Source organism: Psammomys obesus, unplaced genomic scaffold (genome assembly GCF_907164565.1).
Source record: "Psammomys obesus unplaced genomic scaffold, mPsaObe1.curated_primary_1811, whole genome shotgun sequence".
Lineage (NCBI taxonomy): Eukaryota > Metazoa > Chordata > Mammalia > Rodentia > Muridae > Psammomys > Psammomys obesus.
Window position 1 is genome coordinate 2,844,057 of NW_026590767.1, and position 18,132 is coordinate 2,862,188.

The window sequence follows — 18,132 nt, forward strand, 5'->3', positions numbered from 1 at the left end:
ATCGGAACCCTCAACGATTTAATTGTCATATGCTTAAATGGAAACAGTTGCCACAAATTTCCAAAGACAAGGAGCAGACTGAGGAGGGGGCTGCCTTTTGTTCTGGGTGAGAGAGTTCTCCCTTGTTTCAATATTGCCACCAAAAGGGAAAGTCACATCTGTTGGCCCCACAAGAGCAGATGCATGATGACTGTGCCAATTTGTGCCATCTTGCCTGATTAGGCCATTTAAGGGGTGAAGGAGCTGGATGTGGAGGTGAACTTGATCCAGAAGTGATAGAATGGGCCCTTTCCCACATCAGTAGGATCACGCTAGCATCCCCACATAATCCCTGGAATACCCCTCACTGCCATCCCATCCCAGCACTGGACCACACTGTGATCTGCTTCCCATGGCAGGTCTCCCCTCTAGAGGGTTCATGGAGCCATTCTACCCAAACAAGACCCAGAGGTGCCTTGGAGTTCGCACTGAGCAACTGCTAGCCTGGAGAAGCAGAACTACGGAAGAGCAAACACCTTTGCCTTACACCGGAACAACTCCAGATCAACCACAGCAATTGCCCTGTGAGGTCGGAATGCATCTGCCCTCTGCAGAACCCTGGCCAGGGACAGTACCCTGCTCGCTTTTCCTTCTCTTCCCATCCTGCTTCCCCATACTCTCCTGTCTGCTTTGGAGTACCCCTTAATAAATGTACCCTTAGCCTAGCATCTGCTTTGGCAACCTGACTCAGGACTGCCACTGCCTACCTCAGTGCTGTTGGCTCGAGTCTTCCCTTTTCTGTGTCTTGGAGCCATTCTTTATGGACTAGAGGAAACAGTAGCTCTGTTTCCACCTGACGCAGATGACTGACACTTACGAAGGGTGCACCAGAAACTTCTGAATTAGCTCCCTCCACATATCATCATGACCTGTTCTACGCCACCAGGAGACAGACCCTGACACTGAGGTGAAGAGGGACTAAGCCCCTCTCCATGGTCACACCGCTGGCACACTGGTCCAGATGTTTGTGTCCCCATCCCAAATTTGTGTATAAAAATTTTGTTTTTAAAATTATTATTTTATGAGATGTGTGTTTTGCCTGCATATATATATAAATACCAGCTACCTGTGTGCAATGCCCTCAAGGGCCAGAAGAGGGTGTTGGTCCTCTCGGACTGGAGTTCCAGACACTTGTGTGTTGATATGTGGGTGCTGGTGACTGAACCGGGTGCCCTGAGCATAGCCAATGCTCTTAACCACTAAGCCATTGCTCCAGCCCCTGTGTTTGGGATCCCTGCCCTGATGTGACATCATAAGAAGGTGAGGCCCTGACAGGTAATTAGGTCATGAGGATGGCACCCTAATACAGGAAATTAGTGACCTTGTTGGAGAGATCCCAAAGGGTTCTCTGATCCACTATAAGAAGATGGCCGCTGTAAACCAGGAAATGACCTCTCATCAGACACAAATGATGCCTGCCATCTAATCTCAGACTTTCAGCCTCCAGGTCTGTAAAAAGTAAATGTCACTATTTAAGCAGCTCAAGCTATAGTATTTTTGTTACATCATCCCAAAGTGACAAAGACACCTTCTGGTTTTGATCAACCATTTACTGAGCAACTAGACCCCAGTGCCATGCCAGCTCTCCTCACACACAGACTCATCTCAGCCTCAGACTATGCTGAGAGGTGACCTCAGCAGCTATCCTGATTTAGCTCACATGACCATCAATTGTTCTGATTGTACCATGTCCATAAGGCAGGAGAGAATGGGTAGTTGGGGAGAGTAAGTTATTCCTCAGCTGCTGAAGTAAGCAGAACAGAACCAAAGAACGCTGCAGCTAGAAGGGAGACATCCAGGATAATGGCTCTTCATGAGCCGTGTGGGCACCCGAGTGGCAGAGGTCCTGCTCTGGTAATGGCTTACATGACCCCATCAAGGTGACTTTCATGTATTAGGCAAGAAGGCTGAGCTGACTGTCCCTGCATCCTTTCTCCATGTCCAGCCATCAGCAGAAAGAACAATGTAGCATCCAGGCTTGGTGGCACATGCCTTAATCCTAGCACTCAGGAGGCAGAGGCTCACAGATCTCTGAGTTCGAGGCCAGCCTGGTCAACAGAGTAAGTTCCAGGATAACAAAGGCTACGAAGAGAAACCATGTCTCAAAAAGCTGCCCCCACCCCTACACACACACACACACACACACACACACACACACACACACACACACAAAGTTAGAGGAAGAGGAAGAGGAGGTTGGGAAAGGTAAAAGAGCCGTAGTTAGGTCATTAGACCTAACTGGATAATTAAGACAAGGAACATCAGATAGGCTAACCTGATACATGGTGACTAGGAGGTGGATTTCTTCAAACACGAGCTTCACTGAGATAGCATTTGGGAGTTAGATGATCTGTGTATTTAAAATAAACAGTTTACTCTCTTTTAGTAGTTGAAATCTTAGACCACCATTATCACAACTGATTTTATTATTGTTATTATTTTAAGTTACATTTTATTTCTTGTGTGTGCATGAATATGGGTGTGTGTCTCAGCATACACGTGCAGGTGAGAGAACAACTTCTGAGAGTCAGTTTTGGCCTTCCACCAGATGGGCCGGGCCCTGGGGATGCAACTCGGGTCCTCAGGCAAGTCAGTAATTGCCTTGACTCACTGAGACACCTTGCCAGGCCGCAACCAACTTCAGAACATCATCAAAACCTCCAAAATGAAACACCAAGCCCATTCCTCTGCCCCCACCGCAGGAGAAGCACCTGTCTCCCTCCACCTTCACAGGCTGAGCTGGGCAGTCACATAGCCGGAATCACACCATGTTTTCCCTTATGACAGAGGTTCTCAGCCCGTGGGTTGTGATCCCTTTGGGGGTTAAAGAACTTTTTCACTGGGGTCTCCTAAGGCCATCAAGATTCATAGCAGAAACAAAATTACAGTTACGAAGTAGCAACGAAAATAATTTTGTGGTTGGGGGGTTATCATAACATGGGAACTGTATTAAAGGGTCACAGCGTTAGGAAGGTTGAGAGCCACTGCTTTATGACCACTCCTTCTACCATTGTTTGTTTGTTTCAAGACAGAGTTTCTATGTGTAGCCTTGCTTATCCTGGAACTTGCTCTACAGACCAGGCTGGCCTTGAACCCACAGAGATCCACCTGCCTCTACCTCTCTAGTGCACCACCGCAGCCCTGCTTGGATTTACTTCCTTTACTTTTTCTGCATGCCTGTGTGTGCGTGTGTGTGTGTGTGTGCGTGCGTGTGTGTACATGGAGGGGGGGTCACATGTGAACATGCATGGGGAGGCTAGGGATCAGTCACAGGTGTTTTTCTTCAGTTAATCTTGGTTTTTGGAAATAGAGACTCTTGAGAAGTGGGACTAACCGATATGACGATGCTGGTTGCCTGGGGAGCCCCAGGGAACTTCCTGTCTCCACTTCTCCAGCATGCCACCATGTCTGGCTTGTCACATGGGTTCTGTGGATTGAACACAGATTCCCATGCTTGCTCAGCCAACACTTTATAGCTGTGCTACACTCTCAGTCCAGTACTTTATTGCTGAGTCATATGACATTAAATGCCACATTTTTCTCTTTTTTGGGGGGCGGTGTGGTGACTGGAATGAAGATGGCCCTCATAGGCTCATAGGAAGTGGCACTTTTAGGAGCTGTAGCCTTGTTGGAGTAGGTGTGGCCCTGTTAGAGGAAGTGTGTCACTGGGGGCGGGCTTTGAGGTCTCAGATGATCAAGCCAGGCCCAGTGTCTCACTCTTCCTGCTGCCTGTGGATCCAGATGTTAACTCTCAGCTACTTCTCTAGCATCATGTCTGCCTGGTCTGCATGCTCCCATGCCTCCCACTGTGATGATAATGGTCTAAACCTCTCAACTATAAGCCAGCCCAATTAAATGTTGCCTTACAAGAGTTACTGTGGTCATGGTGTCTCTTCACAGCAACAGAAACCCTAACTATCACAGGAGCCTTGCTGTATAGCTCTGGCTGATCTGGAAATTGCTGTGTAAACCCAGGCTGGCTTCAAACTCGACTTCACAGAGATCCACTGCCTCTGCCTCCAGAGCTGAAAGATTAAAGGTATGTGCCAACAAGCCTGGCATACCACATTTTTAAAAATCCATTCATGACACGTGTTTTTTTTTTAAATCAGTTTCCCATTGAAACTTAATGAATCCAAAATTAATGTTTAAATATAAGTCATGTTTCTTCACAAGAAACTCTGCCATGAGGATGCTACCCAGAGCAACAGGGATGAATTACACACACATTCTGAGCCCATGAAGAAGAAGGAGGAGAGAGTAGATGTGTTGTTTATGTGAAGTTCTAGAGCAAGAAAAATTGACCTTTAACAACAGTATCAGCCCAGTGGTTTCTCGGGACAATGCTTGCAGGAATTGCCTGCAAGTGGCCGGAGGTGATTTTCGGAGGTGTGTACTCATGTGTGTGCATCCGTCAACCTTCCTGAGTTACGTGTCCTCAAGATGTGTGAATCCTGCTGCACAGTAAATTACACTAAAGCATTGACTACATAGAAGTTGCTGGTGTCAATATGGAGTCATTTATGTTGAATCCAAGAGGGAGAGAGAGAGAAGAGAGAAAAGCCGTGGAGCCATGGAGGAGGAGCTGCTAGGCACATAGGCCTATACCAGGTTGCCACAAAGAGTTCCCTCACAGACACCTTGTGATAGATGCTATTCAAGTAAACCATCAGTAGCACAGTTTTACAGGAAACCGTCTGCACAGGAATGCTTGCCCAATGTCGGTGTGATGCTTGAGGAAGGCTGGTCCCATAAGCTGATACACTTGAATAGTTGGTTCCCGGTTGGTGAAACTGTTTGGGAAGTAACGGCTAGGAGGTGTGACCTTGCTGGAGGAGGTGTGTCAGTGGATGAGGTTTCGTGTGCCCAGTCTATTCCCAGTTATCTCCCTCTTTCTGCTTCCTTTTTATAGATCGGTTGTCAGCTCTCAGCTGCTGCTGCTGCTCCATACTTGTTTGCTGCCGCCATGCTTCCTACCATGAGAGCCATGGACTAACCCTCTGGAATGCAACCAATCCCCGATTAAATGCTTTCCTCTAAAAGTCTCCTTGGTCACAGTGTCTGCTCGCAGCAAAGGAACAGTGACTGAGACAGTCTCACTCCACCAATGAGCTAAGGCCAGTCGCTACAAAGAAGACTCCATGACCATTGGTCTTTTTTTTTTTAAAATTGGCTTTTACTTGGACTTTTTGTGTGGGCACGTGTTTTTAAAAAGCTTCCAGATGAGGGCTGGAGAGATGGTTCAGAGGTTAAAAGCCCTGGCTGTTCTTTTTATACATACATACATATATATATATACATATATATATATATATATATATATAATTTTTATTTGTTATAATTTATTCACTTTGTATCCCAGCTGTAGCCCTACCCTCATCCCCTCCCAATCACACCTTCCCTCCCTCTCTTCTTCATCTTCTTCCATGTCCTTTCCCCAGTCCACTGATAGCGGAGGTCCTCCTCCCCTTCCATCTGACCCTAGCCTATCTGGTCTCATCAGGACTGTCTTTCCTAGTCTTCCTCTGTGGCCTGGTAAGGCTGCTCCCACATCAAGAGGAGGTGAGCAAAGAGCCAGCCACTGAGTTCATGTCAGAGACAGCCCTGTTCCCCTTACTAGGGAGCCCATTTGGAGACTGAGCTGCCATGGGCTACCTCTGTGCAGGGGTTCTAGGTTATCTCTGTGAATAGTCCTTGGTTGGAGTATCAGTCTCAGAAAAGACCCCTAAGCCCAGATTTTTAGGTTCTGTTGTTCTCCTTGTGGAGCTCCAGACCTTTATAGGTCTTTCTATCTCCCCCTTCTTTTATAAGATTCTCTGCACTCTGCCCAAAGTTTGGCTAAGATAGTGAAAACAAGGAACACAACAGGAACTTACCACAAAAGGCCTCTGAAAGACTCTTCCCAATAGGGTATTAAAGTAGGCACTGGTCGTTCTTCTAAAGGTCCTGAGTTCAAGTCCCAGCAGCCACATGGTGGCTCCTAACAATCTATGATGAAATCTAGTGCCCTCTTCTGGCTTGCAGGTACAAATGCAGACAGAATACTGTGTAACTAATAAATAGATCTTAAAAAAAAAAATAAAAGCTTCCAGATGAGTATAGTAGTAGCCTGTAATCCCAAAAAGTGTGAGTTTGAGGGAAGAGGATCAGAAGTTCCAGGTAATATAAAAGAAGCTGAAGAGCGGTGCCTATGATGGGACCGTGTGCGGCTTCAGAGTGATCACATCATTTCTCAAAGGGTGAGCCTTAGGAGGGGATTGTTTCTAAGACTCGTTGGGGACCTCACACAACCTCTTTCTGAAAAGACTTTCCTAAAGGTGTCCTGCTTTGCTCCTGTGGGTTCTAGTGATTTTCAGAATTAAAGGACTGAGATATCAGCAAATCATCAGCCATAGACCCCCAAATAACAGACACTTTCATTTGTACTATGTTTGTGTGATGGGAGGCTTGCACACATGCTAAGGTATGCCTAGAAGTGTGAGAACAACTTGAGGGAGTGTGTTCTCTCCTTCTACCATGTAGGTCCTGGGAACTGAAGGTCAGTAGACCTGGCAGGAAGTGCCTTTAACTGTTGAGCCATCTCACCAGCCCTGAGACACTCTTAGAAAGTCAAGTCCCACGGAGAGAAACACAAACATTTGAAGTTCTTCCCACCCTCACAGTATCTCTAAAGGGGCTGGAGAGATGGCCCAGCAGTTAAGAGCACTGGTTGCCCCTCGTTAAGCTGAGCCGGTGATGTCTATGACATGTATTCTGTTGCCTGCTTCTCATCACTTTGCCCTAGCCGGGCTGCCTTGCCTGGCCCTAGTGCATGAGGAGGCACTCAGTCCTGATGGGACTTACTGTGGTGGGGTGGATTGTGGAAGGGGGCTACCCTATTCTGAGGACAAGGGAAGGAGGGGTGGGAGGGGTGGGATGGGGGGGACAGAGGGACTGAGAGCAGAGGAGGGAGGGGTTATGATAAGGGTGTAAAGTAAACATATAAAATAAAAATAAAAACAGAAAAGAGCACTGGCTGCTCTTGCAGAAGACCTGTGTTCATTTCCTCGCACCCACACAGAAGCTAATAGCCATTGGTAACTCCAGTTCCTGAGGGATCAACGCCTGCTTCTGGCCTCTGCAGGCACAAGCAATGTTTATGGTGGACAGACATGCAGGCAGGCAAAAGATGCACACACATAAAAATTAAATAAATCAATCTAATAGTTTAAAAGGACACTTGGGAGATAGAGGCAGAAGAAACTCTGAGTTCAAGGCGAGCTTGGTCTACAAAGTGAGTTCCAGTACATCGAGGGCTACACAGAGAAACCCTCTCTTGAAAACAAAATACCCCCCCAAAAAAAGCAAGAACAACAATAACACTCTAAAGACAGCTACCTGTGTATAACTGTGTGTAGAAGATTCCGATTTAGAAGGAGTGACTTGAAGACACACCAGAAGTGGCAAGAGTGTGGCCATCTTTAATCTCAGCACTTGGGGGCACACCAGAAGTGGCAAGAGTGTGGCCATCTTTAATCTCAGCACTTGGGGGGCAGAGGCAAGTGTATCTATGTGAGTTTCAGGCTAACCATAACTTCACAGTGGGCCCCTGTCTCAAAATAGACAACAGACAAATAAATAGATGATAGATAGATAGATAGATAGATAGATAGATAGATAGATAGATAGATAGATGGATGGATCTTTTTCAAGAGAAAGCGAGTGAGAACTGACCATAACCATAGCCAGCACTCACTCCATACCCCAAGTGTCTTCATAGTAATGCTGTGAGGCTGCGTTCCCCTGTGAGATCCATTCCCTTTGGCTGTGTAATCTTGTGCTTCAGTCTCTTCATCTTCCAAGTAGGAAAAGGGATACCAACTGCCTCACCCTGGGTTAGGGCCCAGCATGCGGTGGGGGCCCAGCCAATGACTGATGTCTAAGATTAGCTTTACAGAGTGATCTCCCTTATGCTCAGGGAGCCGGTCGTTATTTGGCCACTCTAAGTTAGTATGGGAGTCAAAACACATGTCACCAAGGACAACATGACTACAGTCCATCCCTGAGGGTTATATATTCCTCCAGGGCACTCACTAGCCAAAGCAGGGGTCTTTGGTAGTATCCTAAGCAGCATGGGGAAAGCTGGGCAGGGGCTTCCTAAGAGACAGGGTCTGAGTTTCCCTGAGGGAATCACAGCCCATTCTGCCTACCAATCAAAAACCTGTAAGTCGGGAGAGTTAGGTGGTAAAATGTCACCACCAAGAACAAGGCAAACCCTATCTGTTAGCTGTGAGGGCCTCCTTAGCTGGTTCCAACCCTTTCTGTAAGTCAGTGCATTGCATCTCTAGGCAGGACTCATCGACTCTGGCTGCAGAGGAAAGCTGCTTTAGTTGAAGTCTGAGAGAACGTGGAGACACTCCCCTCCCTTGGAGAACACCCTGCCTGCCAACTTGAGTGTGTGCAAACACACGTTTGACTTTTGTGTGTGGTGGGTGTGAAAGAACAATTCTAAGCATTCCTTTGCCAAGCCTCATTCTCTGTGTAAAACTTTGGTGTTAATCATTAGCGTTCTCTAGGCCTTCTTTGCCATCTTGGCCACTGGCCACAGTAGAAGGTGGTATGGAGACCCGACTCTGCCCAGCCCGCGTGCTGAAACCCTTCTGGGAGGCACTCTTTGGTAGTCCTGTTCATGGGAAAGTCTTTAGGTTCTGTAAAATGTATCAAAAGACCTAGGATTATCTGAGTGTGCTTGCCTATGCTTGTAGTCCCAGCATTAGGGAGGCTACAGAGTGTCTTCCAGGGAAGCCTGGGCTGAGACTGTGTGCCTCAAACTCAACAATCTGGGTTTTCATTAAACACTTCACACACTGCCTCGGGACTAGTGCTTTGCGGATGTTACCGGGTGTCTGAAGAGCTCTTAGCAAGCAGGCTAGTCTTCCGCAGTAGGAACTGTGAATTCGCCCACCCACCCATCCACTCATTCATCCATGTATTCAACCACCCATCACCTACTTCAAGAACTCAGGCACTAGCATTAGCCTTTGCTGAGACACCCTCTCGCTGGCCAACTCTCCACAGACTTCTAGAAAGATAAATAAGGCAGCACCTTGCCTCGTGCAGCACGCATCCTGACGCTCAGGCGACGGCAGTCGGGGACCCTCATGTAAAGAAAAGGCTGCAAAGGGAAAACTAAAAGTCGGCCTTAAAAGGAAACAGGAAGCCGGCAGCAGAGCCAAAGGCAAGAAAGAAAGAAGGCTTCCAAAAGTGGCTAGATCTTTATCTAGAACTTTATTTAGAGAGTGATTTCTCCCTTGTGTTTTTTTTCCCCCCATAACTCGGTTTGTTTGTTTGTTTGTTTTTGCTTACTAAGTGCTTATTTTCTCCGGGTGGCAGAGACTAGGAAGGTTTAGGCTTTTAAATACTTCGCATTGGTTCTGTGTTTTCTCTAGGCTCTCCTGTAGGCTCACGGATGCCCCATAGAGGGCGCTGTTTGCCTGACTTTATATGGCGTATTGGTGACGGCAAGTGGAACTGACTAGCTCGGCTGTCAGGGAGTGAAGTGCTATCGCGGAACCCAAGCCCAAGAGGCGAGCTTTTTCGAACCGGAAAGAAAAGCTCAAGTCTATGCTTTCTGCGGCTCACGTCCACCTGGGGATCCTGACACCCGATAACGGGACACCCCCCATCCCGCGCGCCCCCGCCTCCAGTGAACACACAGGCAGGGACTCTACTAGCGCCCATCAGGAAAGGGACAAGCGTTGGATCAGCCCAAGCAGGCTGCTTCCTGCTGTTCTTGAGTCCGTATTTCTGGGTCCAGGCCCGGAACTATGATCAGTCAGAACCCACTTCCTGGGACAGAACGTCTCCCACGCCTGCGCGCTTGTGGGCAGAGGTTTGTTGTCTCTGCTGCTGTTTTTGTTTTTTGAAACTGGGTGAACAGGGTAGGCAGAGAGTAAGGTGGGCACTGACTCACAGCGACCGCCCTCTCGGAGAAACGGAAAGCGTTTCCAGTTTTCCTAGTTTAAAATCGCCCCCTCCCCCGCGACAGAACTTTGGCGGGTGTGCACGCCTCTGCTGCCTTTCCCCACCCTTTGGGCGCACACACCCTTTGGGCTCCGTCTCCGCCGCCTATCGGGCCACCAGCTTCGCTGTGTGCAAGCAGTGCGCTCCGAACCCACGTCGCCTGTACGAGCAAAGCGATTTCTGCCTCCGGGGTGGAAATGACCTCTGGCTGTCCAACACTGGTTGGGTGCCTCAGATACGATCTACTCTCTGGACCCCTTTTCTCTATAAAATTTGAGCGTATTACCGACCCTGCTTGAGCCTCGGGGCTGTGATTGGTTCCAACACGGATTTTAGTTGGTGCGCCCTTGTGCACTCCAGGAAAGCCTCGTGCAAACTCTAAGGAATCGTAGTAACCGTTTACGGAAGCGCCGCTTAGGAGGCAAACGAAGGGTTCCTTACTGCAGGTGGCTGTCAACTTTAAGCGCGACAGTCAAGATTTGGTGGAGGAGGCTTTGGTGCCCTGGGATTGAAAAATAAAATAAGCCTGCTTTCCCATCTGGGGACCCCGAAACGGCCCAGTCTGCACTAGGCAGGGTTCACCGAAAGAAAAAGAAAGGGGTGAGGCGGGGAAGGCTCGGGTGTGAAGGGGCTTCACCAAGGCTGAGGACAGACTGACATCCTTCTCGGGCCACGGAACTGTCTCCCGGGAAGGGACCCCACCAATAGTGCTGTTTTATTTGTCTCTGAAATCTAGACTTGCGCTGCTAGTCCCTCGGGCTTCCCGTCCAAGCCAGGGAGCGCTTCCCAGCTATTCCTCAGAGGCCCGCCGTGTTTCTCCAGGGACTTAGGGGTCCTTGGGACGTGCTGCAGGTGTCACTACCCCGGACACAGCGCAGGAAGGTATTTCCGCCGCGCCTTTGGGCCCCGGCGCCTACATCAAAGCATTAGACCTTTCTAAGCGCCACCTGGGCGCTTTGGGGGGCGGGAGGGAAGCGCCGTGTTCCGACTGCAGGCTTGAAGTTGGTCCTTGAACCGCGGACACGGCTCAAGAGCGTGGAAAGAGCGGCCAAGTGCAGCCGTCCGCGCGGGGACCCCGGAACCCCGACAGTCGCACAGGGGAAGCGCGGACGTCGCAGGGTTCTGTTCTCTCCCTGGAGCGCACAGAGCCGCGCGCACCCACTCCCACTCCCACCAGATTCACATTCACTCTTGGGTTTTCAGGACCGAAGGCCAAGGCTACACGGATCCCCGAGGCCGCAGATACAAGAATTCTCTTTCGGCCAGACGACGCCCTGGCCAGGGAACCCTAATTCCCCTCTTCTTGGCCGCACCCCTATTAGCAGGTTTGGGGAAAGAGAGCACTGAGTTGGTCCGGGGCCCGTGGAGGCTCCCTACTTCCTGGGCTCCGCACAACCGAGGCTCCCCAGCTGCGTGGGGGGCAGCTGGACTTTGACCCGCCGGGAGGGGTGGGGGAGCTGCGGCTGCGGGCGGGCGCGGGTAACCCCGAGGTGACCCGGGCCGGCCTGCCTGCCCCTCCCCCTCCGGCAGGCGGGACAGCAGCCCGCAGGAGGCCGAGCCGCAGGGGGTAGAGGGAGGCGCAGGCTCCGGATCCTCGCGGGTCTTTTGGCTCTAGCCTGCCGGGGGCGTCTCCTTCTCGGGGTCCCCGGCGCTCCTCTGGCTTTGGTGGGAGAGCTCTCCGAGTGCCTCTTTAGCGAGAGCGCCAATATCCTTTTGTGCTAATAGGTCTGTCCTCATTTGCTGCCTAATTGGACTATATAAAGCCAATAACAGGCGGGCTCTCCTAGCCCCGAAGCCAAAGCGCCAAAATCCGAGGGAAGGCGAGGAGGGGGCGGTGGCGGAGGCGGCCGCGGGGCCCGGGCTCGGCTGCGCCTTGGCCGGCCTAATCCCATTTGCCATTGTACGCGCCCAATCGCCGTATACTCCCCGCATTTAACTTGGATGACATTTTGATTTCATCATTAGCATCCGGCGCCGGATTGACGCATCCCCAAGCCGGGGACCGCTCTCGCAGCCTCCTCCCCAGGAGCCCGCAGCTCCCGGCCGGCCCCCTCGCTCCCTCGGCGCGGAGGCAGGGCCGCTCCCCGCCCCTCCGGACCCCTCCCCCCCATGCGAGCCCGCCCCGGCACGGTCCCCACCCCGCCCTCCCGCGGCTCGATTCGCGCCCGGGGCGGCCCCGGACTCGGAGCCCCGTAGTCGGGTTCCCTTTATGGTTCTGATTTCCGGCCCCTAGCCTGCTAGCCCCGCTGCCCGCCTGTCCCGCTCCCTCCCTCCGCGGGACCCGGAGGACTCGGGGACCATGCCGGAGCCCGGGCCGGACGCCTCGGGCACTGCCAGCGCGCCACCCCCGCAGCCGCCGCCCCAGCCTCCCGCGCCCAAGGAATCCCCGTTCTCCATCAGGAACCTGCTCAACGGAGACCACCACCGGCCTCCCCCGAAGCCTCAGCCGCCCCCACGAACGCTTTTCGCTCCGGCCTCGGCCGCCGCTGCCGCGGCCGCCGCCGCCGCCGCCGCCAAGGGTGCCCTGGAGGGCGCCGCGGGCTTCGCGCTCTCGCAGGTGGGCGACCTGGCTTTCCCCCGCTTTGAGATCCCAGCGCAGAGGTTTGCCCTGCCCGCGCACTACCTGGAGCGCTCCCCGGCCTGGTGGTACCCCTACATCCCTGCCGGCGGCCACCTCCCGCGCCCAGAAGGTACCGACCTCTCTTTGGAACTTCCGTTCTCCCTTTCCTTCCCCCCCACGGGCCCGACCCTATCCCCACCCAGGCTGCCACCGCAGCTGTGGGATGCCCTGACACCTGCCAACCCCAGTTTGGCCAACTTCCTTCCCTCCGCCTCTAAGCCCGCATCTCCCCTGCGCGCGCCCGCCTTGCGAGGCCCCGGGCTCCAATCCCACTTGCTGAGAAAAGAGGTGGAGTTGGAGGCCCGGGCGCTGAGCTTCCCGGGAAAAGTGGCTTCCAGCGGGAAGGGGTGGCTTGGGATGGCCTGGGAGGAGAGTAGGCCTGGAAGGCAGGGCTGCACCTAACCTGGGGAACCTCTCCGCCGGCCACCGGCACGGGAGCGGTGGGACAAACGCCGCGTCCCTGCTGCCGGTCCTGGCGAGGCGATGGGGACCCTGGATGTGGGGACCCCGCTGCGGCCCGGAGGGGACAGAACCACGGGGAGGCTGAGGCCCAGGAGCCGGGAGCCCAGAGGCCAGTGGGTGGGGTGCGCCCGCCGTCCCCACGTTCCCGTCTCGCTCAAGGTTGTGTCGCTGTGCTTGTGTGTCCGTCCGTCCGTCTGTCCGTCTGTCTGTCTGTTTCCCTAGCCTCGGAGAAGGCCCTCCTGCGAGACTCCTCCCCTGCGTCCGGCACCGACCGCGACTCCCCGGAGCCCCTGCTCAAGGCGGACCCCGACCACAAGGAGCTGGACTCCAAGAGCCCGGACGAGATCATTCTGGAAGAGAGCGACTCGGAGGAAGGCAAGAAAGAGGGCGAGGCGGTGGCGGGCGCGGCCGGGACGACCGTGGGGGCGACGGCGGCGACCCCGGGCTCGGAGGACTGGAAGGCGGGCGCCGAGAGCCCCGAGAAGAAGCCGGCGTGCCGCAAGAAGAAGACGCGCACCGTCTTCTCGCGCAGCCAGGTCTTCCAGCTCGAGTCCACCTTCGACATGAAGCGCTACCTGAGCAGCTCGGAGCGCGCCGGGCTGGCGGCGTCACTCCACCTCACCGAGACCCAGGTCAAGATCTGGTTCCAGAACCGCCGCAACAAGTGGAAGCGGCAGCTGGCGGCCGAGCTGGAGGCGGCCAACCTGAGCCACGCCGCGGCGCAGCGCATCGTGCGCGTGCCCATCCTCTACCACGAGAACTCCGCGGCCGAGGGCGCGGCGGCCGCCGGGGCCCCGGTGCCGGTCAGCCAGCCGCTGCTCACCTTCCCGCACCCCGTCTACTACTCGCACCCCGTGGTCTCGTCCGTGCCGCTGCTCCGGCCGGTGTAAGACGGGAGAGGGGAGAGGGGGTGAGTGCCCCCGGCCGCCTTGCGGGGACCCCGGAGCTGACTGGGCCGGGCCGAGGGGCGCCGGGCTGTGGCCAGCGGCCTTGGGTTCACTGCCTTGCCTCCCCACCTCCCCCCACCCCATAGCATTTTGTAAGTATTTGCAATGCATTTTTTTTCGTGCAATTCATTCCTATGAATTTGAGGCGCTTCTCCTCTTATTTTTGGTTTTGCTTACCATTGAGAGAAAACGGGGTGGGGTGTTGGGGGGGGATAACGACAAAATTCCCAGGTCAAAACTTCCAACTGAAAGTTGTTTTTGTTGTTGTTGTTGTTGTTTTTCTTTTTCTTTTTCTTTTCTTTTTTTTTTTTTTTTGTAAAATGTTCAGATCTCCCCTTAAATTTCCATTGTGCTGTGGCTTGGAGGTGGGGAGTATTTTTACAGAAGGAAAACAAGCGAAAAGCTCAACTTCTTTTAGTTTATTCATTTTTCTATAGAACTATTTTCAAAAATCCCAAGAGAGAATTCCTATTTTGAATTCATATTAATTATGACAGTCTGGATTCCGGGTGTGGTTCTTCTCCCCGCCCGCAGTCAGTTAAAACCACGCTTTCAAAATCTAAGTGGCCTCTAGGAAGACCCCCACCCCACTCGGCCAATCTGTGGTAGTTAGCGTCATGTGTCTCAGTCCGTGACTGAAGGATTCTGTAACCAAAATGCTTAAAGGGTAAAGACAAAAGCCCCAAATCAGACCTCTAAATCAGACCAGCTCCACCACATCTGGCTGGGTTCCAGCGGTCTTATTTATCACTAGCTTATATTTAGTGGTATTTCACTGGTCAGTAAATTGTTATTTAATATCACTGTTACTACTCTGTTACCTGCTTGAGAGACTGGTCTCAATATTTTTTTGGGGGGGGTAGGAAAAAAATTACATTTTATCCTGTCCCATTCTTACTTTGCAGCAACTATTGTGCTTTGACCTGTGCAATATTGTACAAATTTTCCCTAGGGCCCTGTCCCTTCCTCTGTGGGAGTGAAGACCACCACGCCACAGCCTAATCATTAACGTAGAGGGAAGGTTAAGCAGGAGAGAGGGGGAAGGAAGAAAGCAAGGTAGGTAGCGGTGCTCAAGGAAGAGTAAGCTGGGCAGAGTGCAGCGCTTTAAGTGAAGGACAATCAGCATAGGAGAATCTTAACTTATTTGATAAATGTACAGTTTTCTTGTAAAAATCCACCCTTCCGTCCACAGGGCCCCTTGCTCTGGTTCCCTGTTGGCTACACCTGTTGTTCTGAGTAGTCTGTTTCCCCCTCCCTTCCCCATCCTCCCCCTCCCCAGTTCAGTCCCTTTTTAAGAAAACAAACAAAACAAAACAAAACAAAAAAAAACCTCCACAAAATATTGTTACACTTAATGTTGTTGTGGAATTGAATTAATTAAAAAGAAAAAATAAGCCTTTCACGTTGCCAGAGTGTGTAACTTTGCATGATCCCCACCCCCCACCCCCCAGAGCAGGTGTCCAGGGAAACTCTTCTTGCCCGTGTCTGAGACTGCATCTGTGCTCTCTCAGTCCTACCTGCACTCACGCCCCTTAATCCAGCCGGCAGAGGAGATAGAGGCCGCTTTGTTCAGGACTAAGGGCGTTCTTTCCCGGTACCTTCTGCTGCTGCTTTGAAAGGCTCCCATCAGAGCAGGGAAGAATGAGGGATGGGAAGAGTATAAAGATCTGGGTTTATATCTGGCTTGCAAACTGAGTGAAATGACAGCCTCGGGCTTAAAGGCAGATGGTCTTTCTCAAGGAAAGACCAGGGCTTGCCTTCTTCTCCCAAGCCAGGGTTCCTTCAAGAGTTTCCGGACAGAGCCTCCCTAAGAAGCCTGTCTAAGACGGTGGTGCTTGAGGTTGTCCCAGGGGTGTTGGAGGAAAGAAGGGAGCACCAAGCTTGTAGTTCAGCTGAGTCTGGTGGCAGGTGGTTAATCCTAGCAGACGGACAAGGAGTTACCATTTCCAGGGCAGGGAGGTTTCAGCTGAGCTGAGAGAATGTCAGCACTGTGGAGGATGTGCTACTGGCTGGGGCGGGATTGGAGCTGACTGTTCTCCCAGCCAGGCTCTCAGTACCCATCAGTCCCCAAAGCTGCGTCAAGGGTAGCTATCCCGTGTGGATCCACCTGTCCTGACCACCGCTGAGAAGCCTATGTTTTCCTCGGGCTGCTGAGCTCTTCCTCCTCAGCACAGAGGCAAGGCATTTCGAGAAAACTGCTCTACCAGGGGAGTAGGTGTATGGGTGTCCCTGGCCTGCCTGCCTTCAATCTCTGTGAGGTGTGTGTGTGTGTGTGTGTGTGTGTGTGTGTGTGTGTGCGCGCGCGCGCTCTCACTGAGCACACTCCTGGTGGTGTCCAGTTGGAGCTGAGGAGCCAGAAGCAGGGGCCATGGAACCGGAACCGTAAAGCAGAGAGCATTGCCACAAGCAGGACACAACCACTGGGGAGCGCCTGTCTGCCTGCGCTCTCTTTTCTCCTACTGTGTTGCCAAGCTCTTCCAACTCAATCGAAGCAATTGATTCTACTGTGGCTGAAATGCGACTATCGTTTTCTGTTGATGGAAAACTAGCTTCAGATAAACCAGTGTGCGTATTTGTGTGGCAAAATTTTAGCCTGGACCCCAGTGAAGATAGATCTGCCTTTATTTTCCTCTGGTTTGGAATAAAAACGAGGGCATGTGTCGTAAATGAAAAATAAACAGAATATCAGGGTCAAAATATGTTGTTCCTTGTGTTACCTGCAAACAGAGTGATGCCTTTTACTGTTGGCAATACTAACTGCGGGACTGGCCAGTAACAGCTCATTAAAAATAATGTTGCAATAGCAAACATGTCCTCGGATTTTACAGCCAGAGCATGATGTTATCAAATGCCAAGAAAATACTTCTTTATTTGTTTGGATTCTAGAAAACGGTTCTTGACTGACCCAGTCTTTTTGAAAGTCAAGACATAACTGGTTCTCCAAGAGCACAGTTTATCTTTTGTCCAAGCTCCTTGGCCTCACTTTCCTTCTTGCCTGGGAGCTCTGGTGCTCTGGGCTGGCACCTCTTACCCCAAGGCCAAGGTGCAGCCCTGGAGGAAGAGGGTGGTGCTCACGCTGCCTTCCAGCCCAGTGGGAGCCTGGTGGTGTTGGTGGAGGGAGCCTGTGACATTATGGAATACATTATAGGATAGTGGAGGTGCTCTGAGAGGACTCAGTGGGCCTTTCTGAGACCTTCCTGTCAGAAGAAACCCAGCACAGGACTGGAGAGCAGGTTGTCTCCTCATCCTCATCCTCTCCCCCAGCTTCTGCAAAGATTCCCACAAGCTTCAAGAACCAGCCACCAACAAAGACCTCCTCAAATTCCTTTAGGTGGTCCCTAAGGAAAGCCGGGGCAACTGGGATCTCCTGTTCCAAGATTCTGAGCACACACCTCTCATTTCATACTTTTTCTACCTCAGGTTATGGATCCTAGCTTTCTCTGTGTCTACCTACAGCTCAGAGCCCGATCTTCACACCAGTCAATGCTCTGCTCAATGAAAATGATCTCACCTTCCACAGTGGCCACCAAATGGATGGATGAGTGCAAAGCACACAAAACATGCTCACTTGACAAAGCACACATAGTACCTCTCCTTTCTATTTCTCAGCGATACAAGTAGCCTAAGGTTTCTTACACACGCGCTCACAGTTCATGCTCTTTAGCATATGCACAGCCATGCACATTGCTCAAAGTAACTCTAGGTGACTAGTTTTCCCCAGTGGTCCCTGGCTAAGGTGAATGAAGAACACGGATGGGCAGGGAGCAGGGCATCTGTGTTCCCACCTCAGTTGCGTAACCTGAAAAATTCCCATGTGGTAGGTTGTTCCTAGAGTTTCATCACAGGTCACATGATCAAAGTAGCCTAACCTCACCACTCTCCAACCGGGGACCCTCACACTCCTATGTGCCAAGGCTGTGGGAGTCCCCACAAGGCTCTGAGTCCCTTCAGTCCCTGGGAGAGCTTAGAGCCAGCCTGCAGACTGTTTCTGTTGGCAACACAGATGTATTTCTTTTATTTGGTAGTAAATAGAGCAGATGTGTGTACCTCAAACAACAGCAA

General features: G+C 51.9%; 1 protein-coding gene across 1 annotated transcript; it reads left to right on the forward strand.

Annotated features, from left to right (window-relative positions):
• The first annotated feature begins 12,216 nt into the window (after positions 1-12,216).
• Positions 12,217-15,702, forward strand: Hmx3 (H6 family homeobox 3). The gene is made up of 2 exons (XM_055608901.1): positions 12,217-12,731; positions 13,346-15,702. Exons 1-2 carry the CDS (start codon positions 12,341-12,343, stop codon positions 14,011-14,013), a joined length of 1,059 nt encoding a protein of 352 aa, XP_055464876.1. The 5' UTR covers positions 12,217-12,340; the 3' UTR covers positions 14,014-15,702.
• The last annotated feature ends 2,430 nt before the right edge of the window (positions 15,703-18,132 follow it).

Bases quoted from the DNA above. Each gene is read 5' to 3' on its own strand.
- Hmx3 (XM_055608901.1), top strand. From the start codon at position 12,341: ATGCCGGAGCCCGGGCCGGACGCCTCGGGCACTGCCAGCGCGCCACCC. The intron at 12,732-13,345 runs GTACCGACCTCT...CTGTTTCCCTAG, and splicing joins CCACCTCCCGCGCCCAGAAG to CCTCGGAGAAGGCCCTCCTG.